Raw genomic sequence first — 12377 nt, forward strand, 5'->3', positions numbered from 1 at the left:
CAATCTGACCTTATCTACAAATGGCCAGCTATGGAACCTGCCAGGGATATTTGTGAGTAAGGTGGATGCCGGTATAGGAAGTGGTGTCTGCCCCCAAGCTCCTGTGTTAACATTTACCTGTCAGCATGATGGTATCAGGAGGCAGAGGCTTTCAAAGGTGTTGAGCCAGGCTCTTGGGAATGGAATTAGGTCCCTGAAACACAGGTCTAAGGGAATTCTTTCTGTCTCTTCCATGGGAAGAGGACAGGATGAGAAGGAACCATTTAGGAACCAGAAAGTGGATCTCACCAGATACTGAACCGTGGGCCTCTTCATCTTGGACATCTTACTTACATCTCTAGAACTGTGACACTATCTATGTTGTTTGTAAGTTATCTGGACTAGCACCTTTTGTTATAGCAGCTTGAACAGACCCAGATAGCAGCCTGGAGCCTGAACTCCAACAATAGTGTAAGAAAAAATTTTATCTTAGTTCATTTAAATGGCATTAAACAGTTCCAAGTGGTTTTCCAACTGATTACTTTTTTAAAATTTAAAACAATTATTTTTTAAAGATTTTATTTATTAATTGTCTGTGAGTACACTGCAGCTGTCTTCAGACACACCAGAAGAGGGCATCAGATCCCATTACAGATGGCTGTAAGCTACCATGTAGTTGCTGGGGATTGAACTCAGGACCTTCTGTAAGAACAGTCAGTGCTCTTAACCACTGAGCCATCTCCTCATGCCTTAACATTTTTTTATTGGATATTTTATTTATTTGCATTTCAAATGTTGTCCCCCTTCCTGGTCTCCCCTCTGCAAGCCTCCCATCCCATCCCTTTCCCCTTTGCCTCTAAGAGGGTGCTCCCCGACCTACCCACCCATTCCTACCTCACTGCTCTAGCATTCCCCTTATGCTGGGGCATCAAGGCTCCACAGGACCCAGGGCCTCCCCTCCCACTGATGCCAGACAAGGCCATCCTTTGCTACGCTGGAGCTGTGGGTCCCTCCATGTGTACTCTTTGGTTGGCAGTTTAGTCCCTGGGAGCTCTGGTGGGTCTGATTACTTTTAAGGAAAGGAATCCTAGCAGGCTACTGATTGACAACTCGAAGTTGACATTTTATTTTTAGCTCTAATACAGAAATACATTTACTAACCATTCAATAACAAAACAGACTCAGGGAAGCTCTAAGAGTACTCAAGTCCAGTAAGAAGTTATTGAATAAGAATATATTTTAGCATTTACTTCCCATTGGCGTTGACCCCATTGCTGGACTCCTTAGATAGGGAGATCTTCAGATCGGAAGGCTCCATGTTCCAGATGTCCTTGGCATACTCCCTGATTGTTCGGTCACTGGAGAACTTCCCCGAGGCAGCTATGTTTCTGAGAACCATTGTGTTCCAGGCTTTTTGATTCTGTGAATAACATACATGTACAGTTCAGGGCCTGTGTGCCGGGCCAACATTGAACCAAACACACTCCAGAGAGGAGTGGCAGGGACAAAGGACAGTGATTTATAAAGGAACTTGCTCTGCTGACGGCCTGCAGGAGCAGAGCAGCTGCACTTTCTCCAAATTCAGAGTGTAGTTCTCTTAGTGATGACAAAGTGTTTTTCATTTTAAGAGAAACCACGAGCATGGTGTGGTGGGGGATTGTTGTAACCTTCAAGAGGCTAAAGCAAGAAGATTTCAAGTTCAAAACCCAGCCTGCTCTATATAGAGACGCTATCCCTCAAGAGAGTAAGCAAGGGAGTGAAAGAGGGTAAGAAAGCAAGCAAATGAGCCAGAGTATTTGCATGGATATGCAGAGAGAGAGAGAGAGAGAGAGAGAGAATGAATATGACTCTGTGGGTGAATATTCTCGAATTGGTTAGCATATTAAAAGTGGAGAGCCCTGGGTTTGGAGGAATGGATGTCTCAGTGGTTAAGAGCACTCGTTGAGAGCGTTCTTTTAGAGGACCTGAGTTCAGTTCCCAGCACCCGCCAGGAAGCACATAACTCTCCAGCCTCCATGGCTACCTGCACACAGTTGACATCCGCACACAGAGGCACACATAAATAAAAACAAATCCTAGAAATAAATGGAACAGCCTCTCCTTCAGCTAAAGGTGGACAGAGGGACTAATATAACTGTCTGTGGGCAGACAAACGAAGAGATTTAACCTGTGACTCAAAAAGTTTGAAAACCCATGAACATTAGCAGGGAAACAACCAAAAGCTTGGCTGACCCACTTAGCTTTGTGTTCCCTTTGAAGACCTATGCCCCATTAGGTTTGTTCTGAATCCCCACAACCCCACTGGGGTTTCAAAAGAGGGTGAACTAAGGTCTTATTCGCAATCAAAAATATTTCACAATCTTACACTTTTTTTTAAATAAAAGAGTATAAAAATATATTTAGCTTACAGTCTCTTTTTCCTTTTTAGATCTCTGCGAGTTTATTGGAAGTTATTCAAAGTTATTAACACATTAGGACATTTTTAACATAAGAATTAAACTACCTTCCTACCATAAGCTAAGGCAAGACAGCATGGCAGCCCACTCAGGCTTGGAGACTTCTACATAAACCTAAAAACCAGGGAAATGGATAACACCTACACTTCCTAGCCATGCACGTTGTGCTTACTAACCCTCAGCGATGCAATGACTGTCAAGAGTCGAAAGCTGCAGTCTGCACTAACAAATCACTCAGGCATGATTGAACCGCTGTGCTCCCAATGGGCACCGTTTGGATTTGCGCTTAATTTTAACGGAAGCCCCAGTGGATCTGACTGTCCTTGCCCTTGTTCATGTTTTCCTTTCCTTATGTTATTGATTTCTGTTTCTCCGGGCAGCTGTTCTCTTTCCTCTGAGCTCCTGGTATGTACAGGCTGAACGGAAGTGGGGACTGAACGGAAGTGGGGGCTGAATGGAAGTGGCCGGTGAGCTACTTAGCTCCAGAAACGCCACGGATGTTCAGAGCCACAGACTCGCACTTGGCTCTACACTCTGTTAGGAGATTCATCTGACTCAGCCAAGAAGATGCAGGCTGGCTGTAAAGTAGCACAGACTCGAAGGATCCATTTGAAAACCCCAGAGGGCTGTCTAGGGCGACGGCAGGGGTAACCTGTGCCATCTCCAGCCACAGTCACCTGCCTTGATAAAAGAATGGAAGGGGATGTTTGGGAAGGGGTCCTGGAGTCTCAGCTCAGAGCTTGCGCCTTTGCTAACATCCCCCCTCCCCCACCCCATGCTTTTACAGACACACCTGGAGGGCCATTCGCCCAAGCATGACTGCATGCAGAGGCTTCTTCGCATAGCTCACGTTTTTTACATAATCATATATAAACCCCTCTTCTTTCGGTCTATAGTCTAATGATCCGGACAAGGCTGCTCCAGGGGAGGTATTTATTTTGCTATTTTTTCAAAGATTACCAGGCCAGTTCCTACCCGACTACACTGGGATTCAATCTTAGAATAATCTTGGTAAGTTTTTCAAACATCAGTGGAAAGTTCTACCCACCACTGGGTCAGAATCGCTGTGGGCGAAGGGTAAGTTGTCATGTGTATTTGGAAACAGCAGCCTTGGTGACTGTGATGTGTAGTTCCGGTTAAGAGGCCTGGGGTTGGGGTTGGGGATTTGGCTCAGAGGTAGAGCGCTTGCCTAGCAACCGCAAGGCCCTGGGTTCGGTCCCCAGCTCCGAAAAAAAGAAAAGGAAAAAAAAAAAAAGAGGCCTGGGGTTACAGACTGCTTGAGGGAAGCCGGGCAGAGCTCAGCACAGAGAGGACCCTCCCACCTCTGAAGCAGGTACCCTGAGCTTCTGAGGCAGAACTGCTACACGGTAGGTACTCGTTGGATGCAAATCACTGGTGATTTGCTTTTTAAATTAGAATAATGTAAAATTTTACAATTGTTACAGAAATCTCAAATTCCAACCCTGGAATGGCCCTCCTGGTGTGTCTTGTAAACTATCCAAAAGGCAGATTTTGAACATCTGGGAAGTTCTCTCGTTGATTTCTATCTCTTCTCTTCTCTTCTCTTCTCTTCTCTTCTCTTCTCTTCTCTTCTCTCTCTCTCTCTCTCTCTCTCTCTCTCTCTCTCTCTCTCTCTCTCTCTAGACAAATACTCAACCAGGCTTCCCTAGGTTTGATTGGTCAGCAGGGCTCTGTTATTTGGATTTCCTTAAAAAGAAGCAATTAGTGAACCACAGCAAAGTCTTTAAAACCCATCTCACACTTACCATATACAGCTGACTGACTTTTTCTTGACACTTGACATAGGCTTCGTAGTCTGCAAAGACTTTAAATCTGTTTATGGTTTTTTGTAGATGTGAGATTGGAAGAGAAACAGACAGAACATCCTGATTAGCAGAGACTCCTTTAACTTTAAAGTGGGTAACATTAACATAGATCCACTTTAACCTCTCTTTTGCTTACTGTCGAGCATGCCTGACTTACGAACCAGAATAGTCACCCATTTCGTGATTTCGTGGTTCTCATATGCAACTATGTTTAACATGTGTATGCATGTGAGAGAGTATGGGTGGAAGGAGAGAAAGAACACAAGATTCAAGCCTTAACCATATGTGCAGGATGCCCCACCCCCAAGCTTAGGGTATCGAATCAGATCATAGGTCTGTGCTAAGTGGGTTTCTGCTAGTTAGAGATCTTTTTGTCCCATCCCCCAGTGTCAAGTCATACCACGTTGTAACTCACCTGTCATGATAAAATAACATGTTGATGATGTCTTTGAAGAGGTCTGGCTGATTGGGAGAAAAGAAGCCATTGTCAATTTGGTCAATGACCAGCTTCAGTTCTGGAAGGGCCTCATAATATTCTTTGGCCTCATACCTGTAGTGAAAGGGTGGGTGGGTGGGGGAGGAAAGAAAAGGCCACATTAGTGTATGAGATGAGCAGAATGCCAGATACAGCATTCGCTGTGAAATACACACAGAAACATCAGTATTTATGGAAATCATTAAAGATTTCAACATGGGCACAAATTGCTTTTGAAAGCTAGATCCTAATCAATCCCCTCCATTCCGATTCATTTCTCTTATAATGAAAAGCATTAAGAGCAATAGATTATGAAAATTCTCTTGGTCTAATCTGATAGACTATGGTAAAACTTATTTTAAAACCAACTGTGATGTAAGCAGCATGGTGTTAAAGGAACTAGCTGCTGTTGGGGATTTAGCTCAGTGGTAGAGCGCTTGCCTAGCGAGCGCAAGGCCCTGGGTTCGATCCCCAGCTCCAAAAAAAAAAAAAAAAAAAGGAACTAGCTGCTTTCTTTGACCCAGCAGATTCATAAAACTTGATGCTACTGAGTGAGACTTACTTCTAAGGGTCAGAAATTGTATTTAACATGCTCTAGATAAACCCAACTAGACATTAAATTGAGAATGAATGTTGCTGAGATCCATCTCTATTTACCCTTTGCCTTGCATGGTCCATCACTCAGAGGTCTGTCTTCAAACCATGCTTCTCAACCTTCCTAATGCTGGGGCCCTTTAATATAGTTTTTCTTGGTGTGGTGACTCCAACCACAAAATTATCTCATTGCTACTTGATAGCTGTAATTTTGTGATAGTTATGAATCATAATGTAAATATCTGTGCTTTCTGATGGTCTTATGTGACCCCTGTGAAAGGGTCATTCAAACCTCAAAGGGGTCTTAAGTCATAGGTTGAGAACCAGTCTTAAAGGAACAGCAGATATGGTTTAACATGGCCAAAACATCCGGTTAGCTAATGGTTCATCAAAGTAAAAACCCCAAACTCGGGGAGCTGGGATGGCTCACTGAGCTGCCGTGGCTGGTAACTCTGGGAAACTTATCCATGCATCAGCCCTAAGCATCCTTCAGTTACCCTGGCTGTGTAACTAAGGCTACCTGTGGCTAGGAGGTCCTGATTTCTCACATTCTGTCTCTACATCTCATGAGAGCAGGTCTCAGTGGGATGCCTGCCTGAGGAGTAAGTTCCTAGAGATAATGTCCCTTCCTGGGGGTCACCTGCTCAACAAAAGACAGTGGGTCTCTCACCCTTTCTTGTCCAGAGCGGCCACATCATCTACCCTCATGCCAAAGATGAACAGGTTTTCCTCCCCGGCCTCCTCCGCCATCTCCACATTGGCCCCATCCATAGTCCCGATGGTCAGGGCCCCGTTCAGCATGAACTTCATGTTGCCCGTCCCCGAGGCTTCCGTGCCAGCAGTGGAGATCTGTTCTGACAGGTCCGTGGCTGGAATGACTGTAAGCAGGCCATGTAAATCTGGTGATCCCTTACCTCTGGATCCCTGATTTTATGTGAGAATTGATCTAGCTGGCCTGATGTCGATGAGGAATATGTGCCTATCCTGGTGCACCTTCAGTGGGGCAGAAGGACAGATCTCACTTTCTCCTTGACCCAGGCGCTTACTGTGCCCATCTGAACCCATTGCTTAGACCACTCTTGGTCTATAAACTGTAAAAGAGTGTCTAACCTGTGCTGAGCTATAAACTGGATATCATCTTTCTCCCTCTTTATCTCTCTATTTTTATTTCCTCTGATTTATAAAACACTGCAACTTCTGTTTCTTGGCCCATAACATCCCAGGGCCTTTCCCTAACTCTTCTTTTTGCAAGGGACTGAACTGCCTTCTATGTTCCTTTCTATGTCCCTGGGGCTAGACATTTACCCCTGCCTCTTTTGCCCCAAGTACACCCAAATCAGATGTGCCTGAACCTCCAAGTCCCTTCACCACAAATCAACCCTTATTCTGAGAGCCTCTCTGTGGATTATATTTGTAACTCATTTGTAATTTTAGGAACCTGGCTCCTTCCTCTTTAGGCAGAGGCATTTAAGCAGTAACCCCATGGGAGCCCACAATGCCACGAAGAGAAAGTTGACTTTTAGTTTTTTTGAATCTCGGAAGTAGGTGAATGCACAGTTGGCACTGGCCAGTGGGTGGCCTCTCTGCCAGTATTGCCCTGTGAACTAGCAAAGGTCCCTGTGGTACAGAAAGGGGTGTTGGCTTCCTGCCTGCCTGTCCCCTGGGTGGGGACTTTGTGTTTGATTCTTGAGTGCACATCTAAGCCCCGTGCTTTGACAGCATCGTGTCTGTCCTCATTTGCTGTCACAACATGAACAAATGACAACCATTCCTCCATGTAGTGACCTGGGGGCCATCATCTGGGAATGGGGAGCTGGTGTTCTCCTGCAAAACCTGGGCAGGCAACTGAAGACTTCCCTCCCTCATGCAGAAGACCATGGCCAGACTTCAGCATTTCTACCGTCACAAGCTCTCCGTATAGAGGAGCCAGGCACTTGCAAACATAATCGTGTGACACTGACCTCATAGGTCATTTGGGTCATTGTAGAAGCCACCTTAGTTTGCCTTCTATTGTGCTACTGGCTTCCTAGGGTCTACTGCCCCATGTCCACCCCGAGTGAGCCCAGATTTTCCCCTGACCCTCCTCTACGCTTTGCAATGAGGACACCACCTTTTTCAGCAAGAGACACTCTGTAGTTCTCCAAGAAGATGACTTTCAACTTGCTGCCAACCATAGGGTCGTTGTTCACCACTTCTGCCACGGAGGTGACCAGCTTTATGATCATTTTGGCCATGTGATATCCTGGGGCAGCCTTGGGGGAGAACAGCAATGTGTGGAGAGAAGGTCCCATCAATGAAGAAGGCAAGTAGCAAGAGACTAGAGCCTGTAAGTCCCCAGAGATCCAGCCAACTTACTTTCCCACCAATTATGACTGTCCTTGGCACGAAGAACTTCTTAGGGTCTTTCTTGATGCCTTAAAAAGATGGAGACAGACAGAAAGGTGGGTGCTGTGGGGGTGGTGGGGCCTACCTCGAGACCACCCCCAAGAGGTGCTACTGGGAGCTCCGGGAAAGCTCACGATTGTACATGGTGATCACATGCAGGCAGTTCAGAAGCTGTCGTTTGTACTCGTGGATCCGCTTCACGTGCACGTCAAACATGGAAGATGGGTTGATCTTCACCTTGTACTCCTTTTCCAGGAACTGGGAGAATTTCAGTTTATTTTCCTGTGGAGAATGAACAGGCCAGAGCTCTCGTCGAATGGAAGTTTGGGTGTCCGCTGGAGCCCAAACCCTCAACTGCAGGGTGAGGGCGGGGCCTGTGCCTGCCTGGCAGTCTCACCTGCTTCACTTTGGCTATTTCCCGGAGGAAGATGTCGTCGCCCACGAAGCTGTGGAGCTTCGTCAGCTGGCTCAGGTCTTTCACATAGTCTTCTCCAATTTTCTATCAATGTAAAGGACAACGTGATCTTAGCCTGAGACCGTGAGCACAGCCATCATAGCAGGGCTTGCTGGTGTGTGGTAAATGGCTCTCATGCCCAGCAGTTCACAAATGGCTTGTTCTGCTCACCAAAGAGGCTAGACAGCCTATGTGGGAAGAACCTTAAATATAAGAAACGTACGTACAAGGACGACCAAGAACCCGGGTTCTGTGACATTTCTGAGCTTTGTTATCCTTCATTGCTAACAGACACCCTACTCCATCTGTAGGCCACATAGACACTGTTGGCCACGAACTGCTTTGTAATTTGTGCATCCCTTGTTCAAAATTGAAGCTTTTCATGATGGGGGATGAAGGGATAGCTCAGTGGTTAGAGCACACACTTCTCTTGCAGGGGACCCAAGTTTGGTTCCCAGCACCCATACAGGGAGGCTCACAACTGGCCATAATACCAGCTTCAGGAGATATTGACACCTTATTCTGACCTCTAAGGGCACCTGCACCCATGTGCTTATACTATTTCCATAAACACATAACTAAAAATTAAAATAATAATTAAAAAATAGGATGACCCTGCTCTATCAACAGCATGAGCCACTTACTCAGAAGCCAGCCCTGCCACAGGTAGGATCTGCTCAGACCTTCCTTTGCTTCCCCGGTTCTCACCAGCTTCCCCCTCCGCACCTCCTCTTACCTCTGCTATCAAGTCAGCCAGCCCTGGGTTGCAGAGTAAGAGCCAGCGCCTCGGGGTGATCCCGTTGGTTTTATTCTGGAACTTGTCTGGTTCTAGCTCACTGAAGTCCTTGAATCTGGAGAGAGAAGACAAAGCACTGACTCTGGCTGGAGTGGTCAGAGTCCTGCTTGTTGGGCAATGCTCAGAGTTATTTTCCTGAAGCCAAGGGTAGGCTCAGAAAGATCAGATAAAGGGGACAGGGACGGGCAGAAACTATGGCTGTCATTTTAACTAGAAGAGATTCATTTGCAATTCAAAACGATTGCCCCAAGTCTAGTCCCCTCCATCTGACTTCCTGGCTGTGACACCTACATCAAGGTTTTCAGCAGAATAGTTATTTTTTTGCTTGTAAATCTAGACTCAGGATGGTACAGAAAGGAGGCGTTTTTATGGTTTTTTCTTTTTTAAGAAAACAGTTCTCTCTCCATCGGACGACACGTGAAAGAGCATCCCAGGCCCCTTCTCATCTGGAAGCACACCCTGTGCTAAGCAGCATCACTGCACCCATCACTGCCTCTCCAGGGGAGGCTCGCAGCTCCAGTATCTACACTCACACTTGGGTCTTCACGATGTCCGAGTGGATCTTCGCTACCCCGTTCACCGCGTGGCAGCCCACGATGCAGAGGTGGGCCATGTTGATCCTTTTGCCTCCTTCCTCTTCGATGAGAGACATCCGCCGCATGCGGTCGATGTCTTTAGGAAACAGGGCCACGATTCTCTAGGTGAAGGAAGAAGACACTTTCTTGCTGCCCACTGGGGTTTTAAAGCAGCCCTCAGACGCTATGCATGCCCGGAGCAAAATCTCTGATGGAGAAGAAACCTTTCCTGAGAGGTAGAGCTATTTTCGGAGAAGCCATCTTTTGAGGACACGCGTTTAACAGAGCCCCACCCAGACTTAAGTACTATTATCAATGACTGGGATATGCCGAGGCCTCATTTAGGGAGAGCACTGTGATCACCCTGAGCGAGCTACAGCGGAATTCTCCTGCGAGGTCGGCGTCTTTCACAATGACTTACATCTAAATGCTTCTGATTGATCTCATAAATGATCTGCAAGTGTCGAGGCAGCAGCTTCTCCACCAGGTCCACTGGCCAGCGCTCCAGGGCCTCCGGGAGCACCGTGTGGTTGGTGTAGGCAAAGGTCTTCTTGGTGATCTCCCAGGCCTGCAGAAGAGAGCGTCAGTTGCTGGCCTTTCAGAGCACGCACCCAGAGAGTCAAGGGTCCCTCAGCGCCCACAGCCTGCCACAGTGTTTCTGAATGCGCAGTCAGGTGCACTTGATTCTAGGAGTCTCTGAATGGTCTGGGCAACACTGTTACACTTTATTTTTTTTCAGGGAAAGAAAAAGCCTGTTGTCAGACTGTCTAATAAGATACTAAATAGCCTTTTGATAAGCCTTCTCCAGTTGTATTTCCTTGTATTTTATTATGAAACAATAATTACTCGGAATAAAACCTTAATTAAGTAACACTGACAGACACAGAATCAGGGTTGAAATTCTGACTCCTAGGCTGGGGACATCACTCGGGCAGTAAGGTGCTGGCTTTACAAGCACAAGGAGCGAGGAGCTGACCCCCCAGTATCCACGTCAAACAACAAAATCACTGGGGAGGCAGAGGCAGGAGGATCTCTGGGCTCACTGACCACCTACCCAGCCTATTTGATGAGTTCTGGCCAATCAAGAGACTTCGTCTCAAAAACCAAGGCAGATGACCCCTGAGGGATAACAGCCAAGGCTGTCCTCTACATGCAAGCTTGTGCACCCCCCCCCGCCCCCACCACACACACATATAAAACACTGACCCCAAAGCTACAGGGGCGCCCTTTTAGTCAGCTGTGTTCTGGTGCTAGAATATTTACTTTCACATCCTTTGATAAGCAAAATATGTTCAACTCAACACAGTTCAATCCTCGCCACAGCTACTGGCGCCCCCTGCTGCCCTTGCTTCTGCTCAGCTCTTAGCTTTATTTCTGGTAGAATGCTAAGAGTGGAGATACATTGGCATCAGGGCAAACTGTACCTTCAACTGTGGCAATCTAGCAACAGAAATGTATTTTGATCACAAACAAAGGAGCCTCGAGGAAGTCCTTCCGCCCGGAAGGCCTTCCACCCGGATAAAGACAAAGAAGCCAGATTATCCAGACCTTGGACCAGGGCAATTTTTCAATGTCCACAAAGATCCTCATCAGCTCCGGGATGGCGAGTGCGGGATGTGTGTCATTCAGCTGGATGGCTACCTGGAGGGAGAAAAGACATCTGCGGTGTGGAGCGAGTGACCCCAGGGGCGCTGGCTTCCTGTCCTCACAAACATCTGGATGAAGCCCTGAACACCCACTTCCCAGGAAAATCTGCTCACCTAACTTCTGAGCACCAGGAGAGTACGTCTGATGGAAGCCTCTCTGTGGGCCTTACCTATGACCACAGTCTGAACTAGGGGCTCAGCCTGCAGGTCGTGACCCCCTTGGGGCACAAACAACCCTTTTACAGAGGGTGCATATGAGATCTCCTGCATATCAAATATTTACATTACCATTCATAACCACAGCAGTGTTACAGTTATGAGGTAGCAACGAAATAATTTTATGGTTGGGCTTCACCACAACATGAGGAACTGTGTTAAAAGGTTGAATGAAGCATCAGGAAGGTTGGGAACCACCGGTCTGAACACTCACCTGATCTGGAAAAGCATCAAACACGGTTCCTACACCATCCTTGGAGCCGAACTTGGAGGCCTTGAAACGTCGGATGACATCCTGCAGGGTCGCAGCCACCACAAAGTACTCCTGCTTCAGCCTCAGCTCCTTCCCTTCAAAAAACTTCAAGCCAAGGAACCCGAGTGAGAGACGGTCACAGTGGAGCTGTGACCAAAATGTGATCAGTGTCCCTCCCTCCCCTGACTGATGTCCGCAGAGAGGTGGCAGGGTGAACGGAGAAGTATCAACCTTTGCTTCCCTGAAACCCTGTTCAAATGACAGCCAAGTGCTCTTGGGTGGGCGTCCAGATAAAAGATAAAGAAGCCGGAAGAGGGGGTAGTAACACTTCGGGTGTTTTGTTTGTCTGTTTCGTTCTTAAATAAAGAATAATATAGTTCTTTTTTTAAAAAAGGATCTATTGTTTTTAATTTAAGAGAGAGAGTAAATATGAGAGAGAGAAAGAGAGAGAGAGAGAGAGAGAGAGAGAGAGAGAGAGAGAGAGAGAGAGAGAGAGAGGAAGTCAAATGCAGTGTCCTCAGAGACCAGAGGAGGGCATCGGATTCCCTGGTTTTATAGTTACTGATGGTGTGACCTGATTGTGGGAACAGAGCTCAGGTCCTCTCCAGCTCGGTAGAGACATCTGATGGTGAGAAACAGGTGGGCGTGTGGAAATCCAGCCAGAAGATTAAAAAAAGCCAGCTCTTGGCCTGCTAGTGGAGAAGAGCCAAGAGGCACTTCAG

The 12377-nt window shown here is 46.9% G+C and overlaps 1 protein-coding gene across 1 annotated transcript in view; it reads right to left on the reverse strand.

Annotated features, from left to right (window-relative positions):
- Window positions 1-1081: 1081 nt before the first annotated feature.
- Pygl (glycogen phosphorylase L) overlaps window positions 1082-12377 on the reverse strand; it is a 36986-nt gene continuing 25690 nt past the window's right edge. Inside the window, 13 exon segments of the mRNA NM_022268.1 lie at window positions 1082-1399; window positions 4202-4268; window positions 4677-4811; window positions 6001-6208; window positions 7441-7582; window positions 7686-7744; window positions 7850-7997; window positions 8113-8214; window positions 8906-9020; window positions 9499-9662; window positions 9962-10108; window positions 11089-11181; window positions 11617-11760. Coding sequence (NP_071604.1) covers window positions 1226-1399; window positions 4202-4268; window positions 4677-4811; window positions 6001-6208; window positions 7441-7582; window positions 7686-7744; window positions 7850-7997; window positions 8113-8214; window positions 8906-9020; window positions 9499-9662; window positions 9962-10108; window positions 11089-11181; window positions 11617-11760 — 1698 coding nt within the window. The 3' untranslated portion in view covers window positions 1082-1225.

This window comes from Rattus norvegicus, chromosome 6 (genome assembly GCF_021556685.1).
Source record: "Rattus norvegicus strain SHRSP/BbbUtx chromosome 6, alternate assembly SHRSP_T2T, whole genome shotgun sequence".
NCBI classification, from domain to species: Eukaryota; Metazoa; Chordata; class Mammalia; order Rodentia; family Muridae; genus Rattus; species Rattus norvegicus.